This window comes from Theobroma cacao, chromosome 7 (genome assembly GCF_000208745.1).
Source record: "Theobroma cacao cultivar B97-61/B2 chromosome 7, Criollo_cocoa_genome_V2, whole genome shotgun sequence".
NCBI lineage: Eukaryota > Viridiplantae > Streptophyta > Magnoliopsida > Malvales > Malvaceae > Theobroma > Theobroma cacao.
Window position 1 is genome coordinate 7356359 of NC_030856.1, and position 23351 is coordinate 7379709.

Consider the following 23351-nt stretch of genomic DNA (forward strand, 5'->3'; position numbering starts at 1 on the left):
TGAAGGCACCGTGTTGACTTGGAAAGAAGTTGGAATTTGTAGCATTCTGGACAATACACAGCAAGAATTCCATTTCTCTCATTTCGGTTGCTTCAGATTTCACTTCTCTAAAAAATCTCATCATTTTTTTATAATTCCCAATGTCACATGCAAGTCAATCTAAATTAGCAGAGGTTGAAAATATTGTTGCATTATATATGGCTGGAATTCAATACAAAATGTGTTAAAAATTGAAAAATAAAGTTGAGTATAGCTTATTGAAACAAAACAAGATGGTGAACTTTATTACAAGGTACAAATATATATTATTACTACAACGTAGGGTAGCATGGAATGGAACACCATTTAGCCAAGACTTTCATTCCAAAAAGCACTGGCAAAATATGGAAGGCCGCCCCTATTGTAACTAGTTACTTCTTTCGAAACGACTACAAGCATTTTTTCTTCCTTGATCTTTTCCCCTTTTGAAGCTGTTTTCCCTCGACCAAATTTATAATCCATTTTGGTTTTCCTGTTTGGAAGACAAGATATCCACCAGTCAGTCCAAATATCAAACCACATCCATACCCCATCAACACAACTTTCCACCCAAATCCAATTCCTGATTCTTTCATCGCTTTGGTGGGCTTTTGCATCCCGATTTCATTGCAAGCTTTCGACAGTGGAAAGCCACATAACCCAACGTTTCCTTCATATGAACTGTTTTCAAAAGTGTTGAATTGTTTGCCTTGAGGTATAGATCCAACAAGTTGATTCTTGGAAAGATTTAAAATGACAAGAAATGTCAAATTTACCAATTCCCAAGGTATCTTGCCAATAAGCTTGTTCGATGAGAGATCTAACCATTCAAGATTGGTCAAGTTTCCAATGGATGGTGGAATATGACCAAAGAAGTTGTTATGAGAAAGATTCAGCCCTATGAGTGAATTAAGCTTTCCTATAACTTCTGGAATCACGCCCTGGAAGTAGTTATTGGAGAGATCAATGCTTGTGAATATGGTTAAAACTTTCACCAATTCAACCTCTTGTCCTTTTATTGTCAGAACTACTGAATAGTCATATGAGCGGCTTCCTTCCACGTATTTTGAAGAACTTCTGCTGTCAGTGTGATTCGCCATAGCTTTTAGATTTTCAATGTAACAAGCAGGAAAAGGACCAACAAAATCATTGTTAGCGAGGTCTAAGACTCGTAGCTTGGGGAAAAGTAGTCTTGCTCTGGAATTATTTACAACACCATGGAATTTATTTGAACTCAAAACAAGCACTTGCAGCATTGGAAGAGTTTCCAACCAATTGGGAAATGTACCCGTGAACTTGTTCTTGCCAAGGTCTAGAACCTTCAGGTTCCTACAATTGGCCAAAGATCTTGGTAACAACCCTTCCATTTGGTTTCCATGGAAGTTGAGATTCTCTAAGCTACAGGGTTCCACAATTGATTTGGGGATGGTTCCATGAAAATTATTTGCCCTCAGATCCAACACTAAAAGATTTTTACTAAAGTTAAGAAGACAACTAGGAATCTTGCCACTCAAGTTGTTATGTGATACATCAATAATTTTCAGGGAACTGACCGTGCAAATCAAAGAAGGAATCTCCCCCGTCATGTCATTGTTTGCAATGGAAAAGAAAGAAGTCCGAACGGGTGGAATTGGAAGCACTCCTTGAAACAGGTTAGATTGGAGGTAGAGAATTACAACATTCCTCCATGGGAATTGCAAATGACCTGTTAGAAAATTATGATCAAGGTATAAATGTAACAAAGATTCCTTCCCCACATTCCACATCCATTTGGGAATCTGGCCTTGAATTCTATTTTTGGAAAGGTCTAAAAACTTCAACCCTTTTGAACCTCTCAAGAAATTGGGGAATTCACTCAAGTTACAAGACGACAATGACAAGGACTGGAGATTGGTTAATGTGTAGTTGACATGATTCTCTGAGCTCAATGACAGACTATTAAGAGAAAGATCGAGTGATTCAAGATTTTGGAGCTGCGAAAACATGTCTAACTCAACAATGCCACTAAAGTTATTTAAAGATAGATCAAGCACGGTGAGGTTTACAAGTTGAAAGATTGAGCTTGGAATATGACCCTGCAACATGTTTTTTTTTAAATAGATTATGGACAAAGATTTTGACTGGAATTCGCTAATATGACCGTTGAGTCTATTATTTGCAAGAGACAATGACTGTAATGAAGGTAACTTAAACACCCAAGGTGGTATAGTTCCATTAAGTAAGTTAGAAGGCAAGAATAAAGTTACTAATTTTGAAAGCCCATTTGCATAATGAGGAATAGTGCCCTCTAGTTCATTATATGACAAGTCTAAATGTTGAAGCTGTGTGAGGTTTGCAAGAGATGCTGGGATCCATCCACTAAACTTATTATCCGAGAGCTCTAGGACAACAATTTGTGAAAGGTTTACAAGTGATGCCGGGATTGACCCATTCAAGTCACAACTAGCAACATTTAAAGATTTCAATGACTTCAAACTCCTGATTGAATCAGACAATTCTCCAACAAGAATAGTCTGTTTAAGATCTAAGACTTCAAGGGTACTAGTCCCATTGGACTTTGGAAGATAAACCAGAAGATCAGGGTTGTTACCTAATTTGAGCAACTTCAGATTTGGAAATTGAAAAATTATGTCCGAAATTGTCCCATTTAATCCACAATCATCCAGACTAAGAGATGTCAAAGAGGAAGAAAGGTTCACTAAGTGAACAGGGTCAACTGAACACATGTCTATTCCAGCAAGGAAAAGTTCTTCTACCTCGCTAAAGTTCTGAGCTAACCTTTTCAGAGTTGTTGTTTCAAGCTTCAGTGCATGAAACGGTTCTTGTTCACCGACACCAGGCAGACTGAACCTAGACAGATCAAGTGAAACTAGCTTGGAAAGATGTGAGATTTCGGATGGAACTTGGCCTGAAAAAAATGAACTAGAGAGGTTAAGATGTGTTAAATTTGGGAACTGACCAAACCTAGCTGAAATCTTGGATTGCCCGAAATTGTTAAATGCGAGATTGAGCCTCTTCAAGTGTTGAAGGAGAAAAAGAGTGCTGTTGGAAGGAATGGTACCATAAAGCCAACTGCAACTAAGATCAAGGCCAATCACATGACCTGTAACGCCATCGCAAGTGACTCCATCCCATAAACAGAAATCTGAATCTTCCTTCCATGAGTCTGTCTTAGGAAAAGAATACGTAGGACTGCCATAATTTGAATTGCAAAGTAACGAAGCAGTATGATCAATAAAGAGGGTCTGCTTGAAGAGAAGCAAAGCCTGACCCTCGTTGTGAGACCATGTTGGCCTTTGTATTGAAGAAGTAGTAAAACAGGACGAAATGTAAGCTTGAGAATACAAGTAAAAAAAGAGGAATGAGACGAATTGATAACTCCCAAGAAAAGACCTCATTTTTCCCTATGTCAAAGTGCATATAAACTCTTGATTTGGTTGATGAGGAGACGCATAGAAGTATTTATAAACTAAGTAGCAAGGGCAATTCTTAATTTTTCTGTTTTCTCAATCATATTTTTATACTGAAGAGTGACGGATGAACTAACGCACGCAGAAGACTAACAACAGATTCTACATTATTACAATAGGGAAGACTCAAATGAGAAATGATGTCAGGTTATGAAATCCTGAAATATTGGGGGAGGTAGCAACACAGATTTTCTTGGAAGATTCAAATTACAATTCCCTTTCAGGGTGGATTTGTTTTTGGCCACCTCTAAGAAAGCTTGAATTGCTGCATATCGAAAGCAAGCATGAAAGGGTTTTCCTCGTCAAGAAATCTAGAAAAAACCAGAGTAGTGCATTCAGTGTTTCAGCGTTGTGTTAAAATTGAAATATGCAGAAGCCACAGTTAATTACTTAATGCATTAATGAAAGAAGTTAGTGAATAACTAATACACAAAAAAGGTTTCAAAATAGTTTGGATTAAGTCATCTTATAGGCTAACTTCCATTTTTAAATCTTATAGGCTTGTTTAAATTTGAGTATAAAGCTTATTTTTTTCTATGAGTATAAAATCCAATTTATTAATTTGGCTCAAGGTCAATCTGTTAATTGGGTTTAAAGCCTCCAATGCTAATTGGGTTAAATGGGTCAGTTGCATCTCGAGTTGACAAGTCCACATTAAAAAACGAAAATAAATACATAAAAAAGTAAAACATAATAATAAAATACAAAAAATAAAAATGCTAATAAAAACATAATAAAAAAACAAAAAAGAGAGAAATATGGCTGTTGTCATACCTAATAAGAAATGAAAATGAATGAAAGGTTTAAAATTGCATCCCTTCTTATAAGATATCAATTCATAAAATTTTTCAAGAAAATGGGAATTAATGCTAAATCAAAAAAAAAAGTTCTCAATATTTAAACAATAATTATAAAAGAAAGTTAAAATAATTAAATATGAAACTAAGAATGATTTGTCAAAAGTTAAAATAGAGTAATACATGATTTACCAGTACTGTTCTTTAAACAAGTGTTATAGCAGTGCTCATACTTTCATTATACATAATTGTACTAACGAATTTTTAAAATTATTTCATAAATCGGATATTATTTTTTAAATAAACTTAAATCAAGTTTAAAATATCATTAGAAAAAATAAATTCAAATAAGTGATTAATTACACTTAAATAAAAATAATTAATAGTGACTCCTCACCTAAAACAATCGGTCCCTAGACTCATACAATACAATTTCTATCTATCACAATAAAATCAACACAAAGTAAAAATTGGTCAGCCACTATTCAATTAAATAATTCTGAAATTGCCTAATTGAGTTGCGCTTAAACCCACTTGAAAGTGGGAAGCCCAATCTCAAGTCTTGCAACAATTTCATCTTCAAACACAAATGATGGAATTCTGGCATAACTCATACAAATAAAAGAAAAAATCAATTAACGTGGGGGGAATCTTCTAGATGGTCAAAAATGGGTCATTTATTTCTTCCCATTGCAGGTTCAGTACATTCTTCAAATTAAGAGTCTCCATTTGTCATGCATCCCAATGTTAATGGTATTCTTTATTTTTCATAAAATTTAAACTTATCACTCTATTTAAAGTAATAGATTAAATTAACCACTCATCGTTCAATAAGTGTAATTTTATCATATGCTACTACATAATACTTTTTAATGTGATTCAAATATGATAAAAAATTAAAATATTTTTTAGAGTATTCTTTTATTTCCTCTCGAAATATTTTTTTAAATGGTTAACCTTTGATTTTTTTAACTAAATTAAAATGTAAAAAAGATACAATTATACTCTTTTAAAAACAAATGAAAATTTTGATTTTTCTCTCCTGGTTTGCATTTTTTCTATTTGCTTTCCTTCTACTTAACACAAGCATGGAATTGCCTGTTTGTGGAAATTCGGCTCTATGTTTAAAGAAATTCTATTTTTACATTCATCATCAAAGCATATGAACATGCTACAAGTACAACATAGCTGTTCAGAAAGGACAGTACCTTTAGGAAACAGGAAAGTAAAAACAAACAGGGAGAAAACTGCTAAAACAACCCAAGTCATGAGAACAAAAGACACTTATTATACAAAAATGGATTCAACAAATCTCCAGAGAGCATCAGCTGTCTTCACAGAGTTCTTCAATCATATCTCTTCAATCTCCTCAGAATTTTGTAGCCTAGTCTTTGAACCATCCTAACAAGCCATTCTGGTTTTCCAATTGTCAATATGATATATCCTGTAGATAAGCCAAGCACCAATCCACATCCATAACCCATCATTACAAATTTCCAATCCAATGGACAAGAATAAATTCCTTATGAAAAGCAGATTCCGGTGGTTCTTGTTCCTCACCCTTGCCACAACTCTTTGACACTGGAAATCCGAACAATCCCAAGTTGCCATCATAGGAATCATTCAGAAAGGTATTTAATTGATTTCCCTGAGGTATGAGTCCAACAAGCTGGTTCTGTGACAGGTTTAATACTTCAAGAAATTTCAAACCAATCAACTGCATAGGAATCTCCCCAACAAGCTTGTTGGTAGAGAGATCCAGTGACTCAAGTGCTGTTAGATTTCCCAGTGAGGAAGGAATATGACCTGTTAGGCTGTTATGGGAAAAATTGAGCAATTGCAAAGAAATGAGGTTTCCAACTATTTCTGGAATTCCTCCATGGAATTTGTTGCTTGACATATCAATGGTTGCAAAAAGAGTTAGAACTCTCTCAGGTTCAATGTCCAAACCTTTCATTGTGACAAGCACAGAAAAATGATAATAACGATTCAAATCTTGTAAAAACTTTGATTAAGCTCAATTAATTAGGAAAAGAATGAAGGACAGAGGAGCTGGCAGAAGAAATTTGGGATAGAGAAAATTGGAGATCAAAACTCTATAGTCATCTTTTTTCTCAGGTGTGTACATATGAGTAATAACAAACCAAGCCGAAAAACTCAGACATTGAGGAAATGAAACTTAAAAGAGAAAAGAGCTAAGCACAGGAATCCAGACATGGATTTCTGTGCACTACAACGGCCTTCAACAGCTAAGAGAAAAGTAAAGCAAAGAAATAAAACGTGGCTTTTCAGCCCTACTTTCAGTCAAATAAAACGGCACTAACAAGGGGCATGTCTAACTGTTAATTAATTTCGTTGAAAATTCGTTAAAAATTTCATCTTCAGAACATATGACTAACTGTTAATTATTTTCAATAGATTTTCAACGAAATTTTTCGTTGAAAATTTTTGTTGAAACCTTAAAAATTTCTATGTTATCTTTATCTTTTCCAACGAAAAATTTCATTGAAAATTTCCAATGAAATTTTTCGTTGGAACCCTATACTTTTCCTATGTAATCTTTAACTTTTGTAACAAAATTTTCAAAGGAATTTTTCGTTGGAAAGTAACTTTTGAAAGCATCAAAACTTTTATGACTTTTTAAACTTTTTAACGGAATTTTCCGTTGAAAAATTTCGTTAGAAATAATCATAATTTTTCCAGTTATAAAAATTTAAAAATTTTTATAATAATTTTTTTAATTATTTTTTAAAAATTAGATATTACTAAAACCAAATACATAGTTATTGAAGTTAAATTTTTTTAAAGTTTAAATATGTTTTCCTTTGAGTAATTTGTATAATTTTTTTAACTTTAATGAATCATACAATATTGATTAATAATACCAAATTAGGGTAATGTTATATTATTCCAAAATTTAAAAAAATAACTATGTAAAATTTTAAATTTTATAAAAAACCATGATAAGTTATAAANGTTGAAAAAGTTAAAGAGTAAATGATGCATTGAAAAAAGTAACTTTTTAACGAAATTTTTCGTTGGAAAGTAACTTTTGAAAGCATCAAAACTTTTATGACTTTTTAAACTTTCTAACGGAATTTTCCGTTGAAAAATTTCGTTAGAAATAATCATAATTTTTCCAGTTATAAAATTTAAAATTTTTATAAATTTTTTTAATTATTTAAAAATTAGATATTACTAAAAGCAAATACATAATTATTGAAGTAAAATTTTTTAAAAGTTTAAATATGTTTTCCTTTGAGTAATTTGTATAATTTTTTTAACTTTAATGAATCATACAATATTGAAATATAATACCAAATTAGGGTAATGTTATATTATTCCAAAATTTAAAAAAATAACTATGTAAAATTTTATATTTTATAAAAAAACCATGATAAGATATAAAAATCATATAAAAAATTATATATTACATTATTTACGTTTTAATTGTAATTAGCTAATATATGTAAATTAAGATTGAAGTTTTATAATAAAATTATTAATATTTGTGCTTAAAAAATATCATTTTATTATATGAGATATATTAAATAAAGGTCTACATATATATATATATAATTTATGTAAGATTATAGTAAATTTCATTTAGATGATTATAATTATTAATGTAATAGGATAAAAATCATACATTTTATAAAAATCATATTGATAATTAATTATACAAATTTGGTTAATACATATCAATGTATAACCTATAAGTTGTGATCATTATATATGTATATAAAAAATTTAGTCATATCTGACTATTACTTATATTGAGTAATATTAAAAAAAAAACTTTTTGAACGAAAATAAAATAAATCTAAAAGTACTATTATTGTCAAGACTTGAACCTTTACCCACATGTTAAAAGAGTTAAAAGATAACCATTTCTTCCACTAGCCCATACTTAAAACTTATCTCCCAAATTTAATTGGGTATTAAACCAAAATGAATATTAGTTGCCTTTGGCCCAATACGTCGCCTTTCTGCCAAAATTAGGTCCCCTTAACCCTACGTCAAAACCATGTAGTTTTAATCCATAAAACCCTAGCTATAAAGTTGCAAATTTCTCCCCAAACCTGACTTTTGAATTGCCATTTTCTCTCTTTACCCGCGGCGCTCTCCCCTCTCTCTAAAACCTTTGCTCAACTTCCACGGCGTTCCCGGTGCTGTCCCGTTGCCGATGGCCTGACTCCGGTTCCGACGTTGTCCTATTTTAACAGCAATCGGTCTCTCTCCGTCACCTTTGGCCCCGTCGTCCTGTTGCCATATTCTCTAGTTTGAACCTTTGCCGTCATGACTTAAACACTCTTTGAATGAATCTGTCCCCGTCGCCTTAGTCCCCCTGGTGCTGCCTTACTCATCGTCCGATCCCTTCCACAAATCGAGCCCTAGGGGTTAATTTTGTATACCTTGTTTATTTGATTTTTATCAATATTTGTTTATCAATTGTTGCACCCTAGGTATTTTTAATGATGTTATTGTGTTTTAATTATTTGATTTAGGGTTACAAGCCTAAACGTTTCATTGCTTTAATTTCAGTCAAAGGCTAAGGTCGACTCTGGAAGCATAAAAACAGTGTTCAGTCTGCTTCAAAACAAGATTGGGTTTTGGTATAATTTTGCAGGTGACTAAGATGTATAGATAAGCAATTAAATGTTGGTATTTGAGAACTGACCACCCCTGTTTTAATTATTTGATTTGCTATTACAAGCCTAAACGTTTGACATATTTAAATGTTGGTATTTGACATATTATTTGATTTGCATTAAATTTAGTTAAAATTTTTATCAATAGTTTATAAACATAAATAAATATGATGTTTATTATATTTTAATGCAATTTGGATCATCTAGCCGACTAGCCTAATATCTTATTAGCCGATTGGGATCAAAAGCAATTAACATATTTTACCTCAAGCCCAAATAAAATTAAGGCCCTAATTATAATTTCCACTTTAAGTCTTATAATATAACGCTTGAATTTATAGCCCAATTTTAAATTTCAAAATAAAATTGTCATAACCATATGAAATAATTTAAAATTTTGATATTTTAAAAAATTGTAATAAATTGGAAATTGCATGGGTTAATGATATTTAAAAGAAAGGGTAAACATCATGTATATATAATTTCAATTCAAACTTAATGTACAGTCACCAATTTTAAGATGCAGGTGTGAATCTCTAATTAAAGCAATTTAATGTGCAAATAAATATAAACCATCTACCTAGGTTTTTTGATAATTCATGTATGCAATAATTTATACTATAAGGGCTACTTTGCATCTTACAATGTAATTTTGAATATATTTATATAAAATACATATTGAAATGTAGGGTTTAACAAATTGTTTTGTTACCATCAATACAAATTAGTCTTGATAATGATATTCTATGACACTTAGGATTACAGAATGTTGAGAAATCGCTCTTGGATGTACCGTCGATTACAGAATGCATTCATTACAGCTGAATTTGTAAATGGAGTTACTGAATTTATTAATTTTGCATGTTTGAAGACTACATTTATGTGGAATAATAAAATTAGATGTCCTTGCACACGATGTAGTAACAACAAGTTCTTAGATAAAGATAAAGTCATAGAACAAATACTAAATCGGGGTTTTACTAGGGCTTACACAATTTGGAGTTTACATGGGGAAGATGATGTTGGACAATCATCGAGAAGTAGATCTAGAGTTGAACCATCCCTTAGATTTGAGGAAGATGCTGCTTTTCGAGAACCTACATATGAAGATGAAATAGAAAATCCATATACTAGAATGGTTAGGGATGCTATGCATACCGAAGTTGCTTTCAACCATGGTTCTGAAAATGAGTCGAGCTTTGTGGAAGAAGATCCCAATCCAAATGCATCTACCTTTTACTCTTTGTTAAGCAATGTAGAGGAACCTTTGTGGGTAGGTTGCACAAACCACACAACGCTTTCAACTGTGTCGCAACTTTTAAATGTTAAGGTGGAGTACAATTTGAGTGAATCGTGTTTTGATCGACTATTGGAGATAATAAAGAATATGTTGCCATCTGATGAGAAGTTACCTATCGACTTTTATAGGATGAAGAAGAAGGTAGCAAAGCTTGGTTTGGGATATGTAAAAATTGATGCTTGCAAGAATAATTGTATGTTATTTTATGAGCGATTTGCTACGTTTGAGCATTGTCAAGTATGTGGACATCCTCGGTATAAACAGAGGAATTCAAGTGTGAGAAGGCAGAAGAAAATTCCTTACAAGATTTTGCGTTACTTGCCACTTATACCGAGGCTTCAAAGGCTTTATATGTCATGTAAAACTGCTGAACATATGACATGGCATGCGCAACACCAAAGTGATGATGGACTGCTTAGACACCCTATTGATGGTGAGGCTTGGCAACACTTCAACCGAACACATGAATTCTTTGCAATGGAACCTCGAAATGTAAGACTCGGGTTATGTGCTGACGGTTTCAACCCTTTTGGATCGATTGCCAACCCTTATTTTCTTTGGCCAGTAATGCTTTGTGTGTATAATTTACCCCCATAGATGTGTATGAAACAACAATATATATTTCTTAACATGGTTATTCCGGGTAAGAAAAGTCCAAGTCAAAATATAGATGTGTTCTTGAGGCCTTTGATAGATGAGTTGACTTTATTGTGGAGAGAAGGTGTTATGACCTATGATGCATATAGGAAACAAAATTTTCAGTTGAGGGCAGCATTATTGTAGACAATTAATGATTTTTCTGCTTATGGTATGTTGTCAGGGTGGAGTACACATGGACGATTATCATGTCCATATTGCATGGGACATTCTAAATCTTTCATATTGGAACATGGTAGGAAACCTTGTTTCTTTGATTGTCGTCGGTAATTTTTGCCAGCCAATCATCCTTTTAGGAGCCAGAGAGACAAATTTATTAAAAAAAGAGTTGAACATGACTTACCATTTCCTCGATTATCAGGCGAAGAAATATTGACACGTTTGAATTCGCTTCCTCATCTCCCATTCGAAACAAAATGTGATGAGCGAAAGAGTTCAGGTTATGGTGTTTTTCATAATTGGGTGAAGAAGAGTATATTTTGGGCTCTACCTTATTGGCATACGCTTCTTATTCATCACAATTTAGATGTTATGCATATTGAACGTAATTTTTTTTAGAATATACTCAACACAGTGATGGATGTTAAAGGAAGGACAAAGGACAACATAAAGGCACGACAAGATTTGAAGGTGTATTGCAAGCGGCCAGAATTGAAATTGGTGGAAAATCATGAAAAACTGTACAAGCCTAAGGCTGCGTACACATTAAATAAGGAGGAAATAAGAAATGTCTGTTCTTGGGTTAAACAATTGAGATTACCAGATGGTTTTGCGTCGAACATTTCTCGGTGTGTTAATGAGATTGATGGCAAATTTTATAGGATGAAAAGTCATGATTGTCATGTTTTTATGCAACTATTGCTCCCAATTGTATTCCGTGATATGCTGCCTCAAACAATTTGGGATGCAATTACTGAGATATCTCAATTTTTTAGGGATTTGTGCGCAACTGAAATACCTATGATCATATGGAAACATTACAAGGAAAAATATGTGAAACTTTATGCAAACTAGAGAAGATATTTCCTTTGGGTTTCTTTGACTCTATGGAACATTTGCCGATTCATTTACCTTACGGGGCCAAGGTTGGTGGACCCGTCCAGTATCGATGGATGTATCCATTTGAGAGGTAAAATAATTGCTATTTGTTTTCATATATTTCTTTTGAAGAGTTTAAAGTACATCATAAGATTGATGAATATTGTGTTTATTAGGTTTTTGCAACAGTTGAAGAAGAAAGTAAAAAATCGTGCCTCTATTGAAAGATCTATATGTGAGGCTTATGTTATCGAGGAAGTTTCCTCGTTCTGCTCATGGTATTTTGAACCTGCTATGCGAACAAGAGTAAATAGAGTGCCACGTAATGATGATGGGGGAGAGGTGGACTCTATGGATCGTCTTTCAATTTTCACTCACCCGAGGTGAGCTTTTGGCCCATCAGATAAATCTCGATTTTTAGATGAGGATGAGTTTTATGCTGCTGAGTTATATGTTTTAATGAATTGTGAAGAGATGCTCTCATATATAAAGTAAGTACCATTACATTTTTAACTTGATAATACCCTATAATAAGATTGAAGTTAATCACGTAGTCATGGATATTATGATAGGATATTTGATGAAATTGTGAAGGGAGATGTTGTGGGAATTTCGAAAGACGAATTGGAGAAAGTACGTGATGCGAGATTCGTTAAATGGTTTAAAAATTATGTAAGTTTCCTTAACATACAAGTGAACTTTTAATTAATCATTGACGAATAAATTATGTAATTTATTATTTTATTCTCTTGTATCTCATGTTCGTAGGTTGCAAAGCATAATGAGGAAATAGACCAACGTATAATTGAAATCTCTTATGGTCTCGGACGTATGATAAGGTGTTATAGTGGATATTTTGTAAATGGTTTCAAGTTTCACACCTTAGATTACAGCCAAAATCGTAAGACAATGAATTGTGGGGTTTGCATAAAAAGGAGTTTTTACAATGATCATGAGCGTGACTTTTATGGCATCTTAGTAGATATAATCGAGTTGGAGTATTTTGGTATAGGAAACAGAGTTGTTCTTTTCAAGTGTCATTGGTTTGATACTGAAAAAGGAATAACGGTAGATCGATTGCATGGTCTTGTTGATGTGAATTACAACTCAATACTGGCTAGTAATGAACCATTTGTTTTAGCTGCCCAAACTCACCAAATTTATTATAGTAGTTATCCATCAAGAAGAAGAGATCAACGTGATTGGTGGGCAGTATTTAAGACAAAAGCTAGGAGTATATTTCAAATTCCTATTAGTGGTGATAGAGAAAATGAAAGTGATTTGAATGAAGGAGTATACCAAGAAGATGTGTCCAATTCAATTACTAGTACTCAATCAGAAGAAGTTGATTTAACAGAGTTAGCGAGTGGTGATTATGAAGAGGTTAATCTATCGATTGAGGATGAAGAAGATCATATCGATAAAGATGAAGATGAAGAAGATGACATGGAAGGAGAAGATAATGAAGATGATGATAAAGATGAAGATGAAGATGAAGATCATGTGGAGCACAATGATGGTGAAACTTATAATGATGATAGTGATAATAATGTAGAAAATGAGTTTGATTATTCAGGAAGTGAATGATGACGGTAGGCACGTAAGATATTGGTTTCATATTTTCTTTTGACGGTAGTGTTTGACTTTAATTTTATAATATTACAGTATTTTGACATGATGTAAAATTATAACGTTTGCGTTAAAATCAATATATAAATGTTGAAATTAGTTAATATATAATTGCTGCTTTGCTTCTAATAATTAAGAATTAACGGGTGTCATTGTTGTGAATTGATGTTTTTTATTCTGTTATAATAATAATCATATTAATAATAATTGCTAATGGGATTTTAACAATACAATATTGTAGGAACGATGGTTAAAGGGAAGCAATCAAAACTGAGACCTAAGTCTTCATATGCATCGGCAACTATGGTTGTGCCTACAAGTTCCCAAGCATCTGATGATATATCCATTCCACAACAGGTGCAGCAAGAGAATAATGATGCGCCATTTGAGACACAGTCTTTATACGATGCATTTGCAGAGCAAGTAGAAAATGAGACATCTACACATGATATTACAAGATCCCCATCTATTGATTTAGGTGGAAATGCAAATGAGACATCGTCAAGATCAAGAAGTAGGGGACCCAGTGTAGGATTACAGACTCTTGTAGATCCATCGGACAGATTGCGTATAACTCCTATTGGGGATAGGTATGTTATCTTGTTAAACTTGTTATATTTTTTAAAGAAATTTTTAATTTTTTTAATTTTAATATATACAATTATTTGAAATATTTTATAAGCACTTTTTTCGAGAGAGGGGTCACATCTACAATAACAAGGATCATCAAAAATCACTTTAATGGTCTATGGTCGACATGGAGGAAAGTCCCTAATGATATAAAAGACTTAATGTTTCGAAAATTTCAGGTACTATGTTTGTTATTTATTTATTATGCGTTTTTTTTCCATTAATTTGTATAACTTTGTTAAATTATTGTATTACATTATGTTGTAGGAAAAATGTGTTTGGTCTGCACATCAAGATGTTTTAGTTCAACGCATATGGGAAAAAATTTGTTTCGATCGATTAAGAGACATGCTTTCAGAAGAAAGGCATAAAGCAATGATTGAAGCCAAAACTAACAACATTATAGAATGCAAAGGCATGTCGAGGGAATGGATCACAAATGAAATATGGGATACCCTGATCGATACAGTATGGGGTACAGAAGAGTGGCAAAATAAATTACGAAAAGTAAGGCAAAATCGTTTAACGCCAAAAGAAGGAATCATTCCAAAGCACACTGGCGGTTCAGTTCCATTTGTGGTTCATGCAAAAAGGATGGTATGAATTAATGTTACTCATAATTAATATGTATGTTTTCCCATCAATTTCATTTAAATTGTAAGTTTAGTAGTTGGATTTCGGTTTTGCTTTACATGTTATATATATCAGGATATATATATATCGATTATGAATGACTAAATATAATTGTTAATAAATTCAGGCAATTGAACTGAAACGAGATGTTACCTTCTTGGAAGTGTTCAACCATACTCATAAGCGCTCAAGGGGTCATGGTGATTTTATTGATAACAAGTCCAAGTCTACGAGTGTAAGTAAAAATTCATTAATTTTTACTGTTTCTTCTAAGTTGATGTTCTACTTCAATATTAATCATTAATTATGGTTTTTATGTAGGAAATGTATAATTCTGTATTATCGCAAAAGTATGGTGATGATTCATCTTCTCAGCCAAAATTCGATCCGCATGCTTAGACTGAAGCAATTGGAGGGAAGGAGACTACAGCACTCAAGTGTATGGGTTTGGCACTCGTGTCCCTGCTACAGCTTTACTTACTGGAACACAATCTAATGCAGCAACATCTGAGTCTGCGTGTGGCCCTATCAACTCAAACTTTAACAGTCCTACAAATGCATTAGAAGAAAAAGTGAAAAATCTTGCACAAAACTTGAATAAGATACGTGAGGAAAAACGTGAAGAAATGAGAAATGTGATGGCGGAAGGCATGAGTGAATTTATGGCACATATGGAAACCATGTTCATGAGTAGTGCGCGTTTAACCCTTGGCGATGCAGGACCTTCGAGACTTGACAAGTAAGAGAAAAAAAATTCCTTCACATGATGTATAATTTTCAGTGTAAACACTTGGATACTTTTTAATTTAGTTATGTTTAATATTCATATGTATCAAACTATTTTATATATTGTATGTTAAGGATAATTTCTAATTAGATGTTAGGACTTGAATCTCAATTTTGTAATGTGTATTTCTTTTATATATTTTACAGTTCGAATGCGGAATTAAATTTAGTATCGTAATGAAAATTGATAATTTTTTTTGAAAATTTATTATAAAAATAATAGGTCAAAATATTTCCAATAGAAAATTTCGTTGGAAATGCTAAATGTTTTTCTGTTGGAAATAAGATTTCCAATTGAATTTCCTTTGGAAATAATTTTTCCAACGGAAAAAATTTCGACTGATTTTTCCGTTGGAAATGGGATTTCCAACAGGAATTATTCCTACTGTTTTTTCCGTTGGAAATAGGCTTTCCAACAGAAATTTCATTAGAAATTTTCAACGGAATTATTTTCCAACGGATTTATAAAAAAAAAGGTAAAATTTTAAATTTTCAACAGATTTCCAACGGAAAGTATTACCCACAAGGCTTGTACCGACAGAATTTTTAACGAAATTTTTCGTTGGAAATCCATTGGAAATAAACATTTCCAACAAAAAAAAGCCTATTTCCAATGGAAAATTCCGTTGGAAATAGCCAAATTTTTTGTAGTGTATAGTTAAGAAGGTTGATATTAAAAAGAGGAAAGACACTTGGTTATTGGATAGTGGCTATTCAAACCATATAACCGGTTGCAAAGAAAACTCCATCAGTCTAAATGAGAGTTTTAGAAATCAAATGGAGATTGGAAATGGTGACATGTTGCTAATTTTTGGAACTAGTATAGTGGGGGTACAACACCAAATGGGACTAAATCAATGGCAAATGTGTATTTGGCTCCTGATGTAAGCCGAAACTTACTCAATGTAGGTCAACTGGTGGATGAGGGCTTTGAGTTAACCTTTAAAGACAAAGTTTGCATAGTCAAGGCCTCAGCTGGTGTAGAACTTTTCATAGTGGGAATGAAAAACAAATGCTTTCCATTAAATTAGATGGATATCAAACATACTGCTTACAGCTGTATTTTAGCTGATACTGAGATGTGGCATAAAAGGTTTGGCCATGTGAACTATGGTTCACTCAAGTTGATGGCTTTTTACAACTTAGTAGAAGGCTCCAGTGGTATTTTTGTGGATAACTTTAAGGCAAAGATGCAAACAAATTTTGAAATGAGTGATTTGAGGAAAATGCCATATTTTCTTGGTATGGAAATAAATCAAGGTTCTGAGTTATACTCCTGCATCAGAAAAATTATGCCTCTAATTTGTTAAAAAGCTTTAAGATGGAGAGTTGCAAGGCAGTAGCAACTCTTTTGGTTTTTGGTACTAAACTGAGCAAAGATGATGGTGGAGCTAAAGTTGATGAAACTCGCAACAGAAGATTGATAGGAAGCTTATTATACTTATCCTCCACAAGGCCAGATATCATGTATGCTACTAGCTTACTTTCAAGGTTCATGCACAAGCCATCTGAGAGCCATTTGTGTGTTGCTAAAAGAGTTCTCAGGTATGTCAAAGGAACTCTAAGTTTTGGCTTGAAATTCTGTAAGAATGAAAATCAGAAGCTTCAAGGCTTTAGTGACAGTGATTGGGGTGGAAGCTTGGAGGAATCAAAAAGCACTTCTAGGTACTGTTTCTCATTTGGCATTGCAGTGTTTGCTTGGAATTCTAAGAAACAAAGTATAGTGGCATAGTCCTTTGCAAAAGCAAAGTACACTACAAAAAATTTGGCTATTTCCAACGAAATTCTCCATTGAAAATAGGCCTTTTTCCGTTGAAAATGTTTATTTCCAACGGAAAATTCTGTTGGAAATTCTGTCGGTACAAGGCCTGTGGGTAATACTTTTCGTTGGAAATCCATGAGAAATCCGTTGAAAATTTGAAAATTTACCTTTTTTTTTTAAAATCCGTTGGACATTTCCAATGGAAAAAACAGTAGGAACAATTCCTGTTGGAAATAGAATTTCCAACGAAATTTTAGTTGGAAATCCCATTTCCAACGGAAAAATCAATAGGAATTTTTTTCGTTGGAAAAATTATTTCCAACAGAAAAACATTTAGCATTTCCAACGGAATTTTTTGTTGGAAATATTTTGACCTATTATTTTTATAATAAATTTTCAGAAAAAATTACCAGTTTTCATTCCGATACTAAATTTAATTTCGCAATCGAACTGTAAAATATATAAAAGAAATACACATTACAAAATTGAGATTCAAGTCCTAACATCTAATTAGAAATTATCCTTAACACACAATATATAAAATAGTTTGATACATATGAATATTAAATATAACTAAATTAAAAAGTATCCAAGTGTTTGCACTGAAAATTATACATCATGTAAGGGAATTTTTTTTTCTTACTTGTCAAGTCGTGAAGGTCCCGCATCACCAAGGGTTGAATGCTCATTACTCATGAACATGGTTTCCATACGTGCCATAAATTCACTCATGCCTTCCGCCATCACATTTCTCATTTCTTCACGTATTTCCCCACGCATTTCCTCATGTATCTTATTCAAGTTTCGTGCAAGATTTTCCACTTTTTCTTGCAATGCATTTGCGAGACTGTTAAAGTTTGAGTTGATAGGGTCACACACAGACTCATATGTTGTTAAAGTTTGAGTTGATAGGGCCACAATCAAAGAAACAAGGTTTCCTACCATGTTCCAATATGAAAGATTTAGAATGTTCCATGAAATATGGACATGATAATCGTCCATGTGTACTCCATCCTGACAACATACCATAAGCAGGAAAATCATTAATTGTCCACAATAATGCTGCCCTCAACTGAAAATTTTGTTTCCTATATGCATCATAGGTCATAACACCTTCTCTCCACAATAAAGTCAACTCATCTATCAAAGGCCTCAAGAACACATCTATATTTTGACTTAGACTTTTCTTACCTAGAATAACCATGTTAAGAAATATATATTGTTGTTTCATACACACCTATGGGGGTAAATTATACACACAAAGCATTACTGGCCAAACAGAATAAGAAATGGCAGTCGATCCAAAAGGGTTGAAATTGTCAGCACATAACTCGAATCTTACATTTCGAGGTTCCATTGCAAAGAATTCATGTGTGCGGTTGAAGTGTTGCCAAGCCTCACCATCAACAGGGTGTCTAAGGAGTCCATCATCACTTGGGTGTTACGCATGCCACGTCATATGTTTATCAGTTTTACATGACATATAAAACCTTTGAAGCCTCGGTATAAGTGGCAAGTAACGCAAAATCTTGTAAGGAATTTTCTTCTGCCTTCTCACACTTGAATTCCTCTGTTTATACTGAGGATGTCCACATACCTGACAATGCTCAAACGTAGCAAATCGCTCATAAAATAACCTGTAATTTTTCTTGCAAGCATCAATTTTTATATATCCCAAACCAAGCTTTGCTACCTTCTTCTTCATGCTATAAAGTCATAGGTAACTTCTCATCAGATGGCAACATATTCTTTATTATCTCCAATAGTCAATCAAAACATGATTCACTCAAATTATACTCCGCCTTAACATTTAAAAGTTACGACACAACTGAAAGTGTTGTGTGCTTTGTGCAACCTACCCACAAAGGTTACTTTGCATTGCTTAACAAAGAGTAAAAGGTAGATGCATTTGGATTGGGATATTCTTCCACAAAGCTCGACTCATTTTCAGAACCATGGTTGAAAGCAACTTTGGTACGCATAGCATCCCTAACCATTCTAGTATATGGATTTTATATTTCATCTTCATATGTAGGTTCTCGAAAAGCAGCATCTTCCTCAAATCTAAGGGATGGTTCAACTCTAGATCTACTTCTCGATGATTGTCCAACATCATCTTCCCCATGTAAACTTCAAATTGTGTAAGCCCTAGTAAAACCCCGATTTAGTATGTGTTCTGTGACTTTATCTTTATCTAAGAACTTGTTGTTACTACATCGTGTGCAAGGACATCAAATTTTACTCTTCCACATAAATGTAGTCTTCAAATATGCAAAATTAATAAATTCAGTAACTCCATTTATAAATTCAGCTGTAATGAATCCATTCTATAATCGACGGTACATCCAAGAGCGATCTCTCGACATTTTGTAATCTTAAGTGTCATAGAATATCATTATCAAGACTAATTTGTATTGATGGTAACAAAACAATTTGTTAAACCCTACATTTCAATATGTATTTTATATAAATATATTCAAAATTATATTGTAAGATGCAAAGTAGCCCTTATAGTATAAATTATTGCATACATGAATTATCAAAAAACCTAGGCAGATGGTTTATATTTATTTGCACATTAAATTGCTTTAATTAGAGATTCACACCTGTATCCTAAAATTGGTGACTGTACATTAAGTTGAATTGAAATTATATATACATGATGTCTACCCTTTCTTTTAAATATCATTAACAGATGTAGTTTCCAATTTATTACAATTTTTAAAAAATGTCAAATTTTTCTATTATTTGATACGGTTATGACAATTTTATTTTGAAATTTAAATTTGGGCTATAAATTCAAGCGTTATATTATAAGACTTAAAGTAAAAATTGTAATTAAGGCCTTAATTTTATTTGGGCTTAACATAAAATATGTTAATTGCTTTTTATCCCAATCGGCTAATAAGATATTAGGCTAATTGGCTAGATGATTCAAATTGCATTAAAATATAATAAACATCATATTTATTTATGTTTATAAATTATTGATAAAAATTTTAACTAAATTTAATGCAAATCAAATAATATGTCAAATACCAACATTTAAATATGTCAAACGTTTAGGCTTGTAATAGCAAATCAAATAATTAAAACAGGGATGGTTAGTTCTCAAATACCAACATTTAATTGCTTATCTATGCATCTTAGTCACCTGCAAAATTAGACCAAAACCCAATCTCGTTTTGAAGTAGACCGAACACTGCTTTTATGCTTCCAGAGCCGACCTTAACCTTTGACTAAAATTAAGGCAATGAAATGTTTAGGCTTCTAACCCTAAATCAAATAATTAAAACACAATAACATCATTAAAAATACCTAGGTCGCATCAATTGATAAACAAATATTGATGAAAATCAATTAAACAAGGTATACAAAATTAACCCCTAGGGCTAGACTTGTGGAAGGGATGGGACGGCGAGTAAGGCAGCACTAGGGGGACTAAAGCGACAAGGACAGATTCATTCAAAGAGTGTTTGGGTCATGACGGCAAAGGTTCAAACCGAAGAATATGGCAGCAAGACGATGGGGCCAAAGGTGACTGAGAGAGACCGATTGCTGTTAAAATAGGACAACGCCGTAACTGGAGTCAGGCCATCGGCAAAGGGACAGCATCGGGAACACCGTGGAAGTCGGGCAAAGGTTTTAGAGAAAGGGGAGAACGCCACAGGTAGAGAGAGAAAATGGCAATTCAAAAGTCGAGTTTGGGGAGAAATTTGTGACTTTATAGCTAGGGTTTTATGGATCAAAACTACGTCGTTTTGACGTAGGGTTAAAGGGATCGAATTTTGGCAGAACGGCGACGTATTGGGCCAAAGGCAACTAATATTCATTTTGGTTTAATACCCAATTAAGTTTGGGAGATAAGTTTTAAGTATGGGCTGGTGGAAGAAATGGTTATTTTTTAACTCTTTTAACATGTGGGCAAAGGTTCAAGTCTTGACAATAATAGTACTTTTAGATTTATTTTATTTTCGTTCAAAAAGTTTTTTTTTTAATATTACTCAATATATGTAATAGTCATATATGACTAAATTTTTTATATACATATATAATGATCACAACTTATAGGTTATACATTGATATGTATTAACCAAATTTGTATAATTAATTATCAATATGATTTTTATAAAATGTATGATTTTAATCCCATTACGTTAATAATTATAATCATCTAAATGAAATTTACTATAATCTTACATAAATTATATAGTAATAAATATATATATATATATGTAGACCCTCATTTAATATATCTCATATAATAAAATGAAATTTTTTAAGCACAAATATTAATAAGTTTATTATAAAACTTCAATCTTAATTTCCATATATTAGCTAATTACAATTAAAACGTAAATAATGTAATATATATTTTTTTATATGATTTTTTTATCTTATCATGGTTTTTAATAAAATATAAAATTTTACATAGTTATTTTTTAAAATTTTGGAATAATATAACATTACCCTAATTTGGTATTATATTTCAATATTGTATGATTCATTAAAGTTAAAAAAAATTATACAAAATTACTCAACGGAAAACATATTTAAACTTTAAAAAAATTAAAATTTTACTTCAATAACTATGTATTTGGTTTTAGTAATATCTAATTTTCTAAAAATAATTAAAAAAATTTATAAAAATTTTAAATTTTATAATTGGAAAAATTATGATTATTTCCAATGAAATTTTCTAACGGAAAATTCCGTTGGAAAGTTTAAAAAGTCATAAAAGTTTTGATGCATTCAAAAGTTACTTTCCAACAGAAAATTCCGTTGGAAAAGTTAAAGATTACATAGGAAATGTTTAGGGTTCCAACGGAAATTTCCAACGAAAAATTTCATTGGAAATCCATTAGAAATAATTAACAGTTAGACATGTGTTCTAAAGATGAAATTTTCAACGGAAAATTTCGTTGGAAACTATCAAGATTACACCCATTTTTTTAAAAAAGTTTAAGGTTCCAACGGAATTTTTCGTTGAAAATTTCCAATGAAAATTTCTATTGGAAATCCATTGGAAATATTAAACATACCATGTGTGTGTTGTACAAGCCAAAATTCCAACAGAATGTCCAACGGAATTTTCGTTGAAAATTTTTCAACGGAAATTTCCATTAGAAATTCCGTTGGGAATTTAATTTTCCAACGGATTTCCAACAAAAATCCTGTTGGAAAATTTCTAACAGAAATCCGTTGGAAATCTGTTGGAACTAGTAGATAAAAATTTTAATTAAATTCCATTGAAAATCCGTTAGAAATACAATGATTTTTTGTAGTGATAAATAGGACTTCATCCACTTCTGGCTCTTCAACAACAACAGCTTTCTCATCAATATTTTTACCTTACTTTTGCACACTTTCTCCACATGACCTTGCTGGTGACACCTCTTGCACTTAACATTTGGTTGAAACCAGTAAAACTTCTCTGTATGATTCATTTTTTTTTTTTTCAGTATGTTTGATATCCATCCAATTTAATGGAAAGCATTTGTTCTTCATTCCCACTGTGAAAAGTCTTGACTATTCAAAGTTTGTCTTTGAAGGTTAACTCAAAGCCCTCATCTGCTAGTTGACCTACATTGAGTAAGTTTTGGCTTACATCAGGAGCAAAATACACATTTGCCACTGATTTAGTCCCATTTGGTGTTTGTACCCCCACTATACTAGTTCCAAAAATTAGCAACATGTCACCATTTCCAATCTCCATTTGAGTTCTAACACTCTCATTTAGACTGATGAAGTTTTCTTTGCAACCGGTTATATGGTTTGAACAGCCACTATCCAATAACCAGGTGTCTTTCCTCTTTTTAATATCAACCTTCTTGACCATAAATAGGACTTCTTCATCCACTTGAGGCTCTTCAACAACAGCAGCTTTCTCATCAATATTGTTACCTTACTTTTGCACACTTTCTCCACATGCCTTGCTAGTGACACCTCTTGCACTTAACATTTGGTTGAAACTAGTAA

General features: G+C 32.5%; 3 protein-coding genes across 3 annotated transcripts; 1 reads left to right on the forward strand and 2 right to left on the reverse strand.

The window, feature by feature from the left end:
• On the reverse strand, nucleotides 429-3416 carry LOC108662756 (receptor-like protein 12). Its single transcript, XM_018124297.1, has one exon. The coding sequence runs from the start codon at nucleotides 3414-3416 to the stop codon at nucleotides 429-431; it is 2988 nt and encodes a 995-aa protein (XP_017979786.1).
• LOC108662757 (receptor like protein 30-like) lies at nucleotides 5772-6242 on the reverse strand. Its single transcript, XM_018124298.1, has one exon. The coding sequence runs from the start codon at nucleotides 6240-6242 to the stop codon at nucleotides 5772-5774; it is 471 nt and encodes a 156-aa protein (XP_017979787.1).
• On the forward strand, nucleotides 16932-17342 carry LOC108662758 (uncharacterized mitochondrial protein AtMg00810-like). Its single transcript, XM_018124299.1, has one exon. It carries the CDS (start codon nucleotides 16932-16934, stop codon nucleotides 17340-17342), a length of 411 nt encoding a protein of 136 aa, XP_017979788.1.

Bases quoted from the DNA above. Each gene is read 5' to 3' on its own strand.
- LOC108662757 (XM_018124298.1), bottom strand. From the start codon at position 6,242: ATGAAAGGTTTGGACATTGAACCTGAGAGAGTTCTAACTCTTTTTGCA.
- LOC108662758 (XM_018124299.1), top strand. From the start codon at position 16,932: ATGGAGAGTTGCAAGGCAGTAGCAACTCTTTTGGTTTTTGGTACTAAA.
- LOC108662756 (XM_018124297.1), bottom strand. From the start codon at position 3,416: ATGAGGTCTTTTCTTGGGAGTTATCAATTCGTCTCATTCCTCTTTTTT.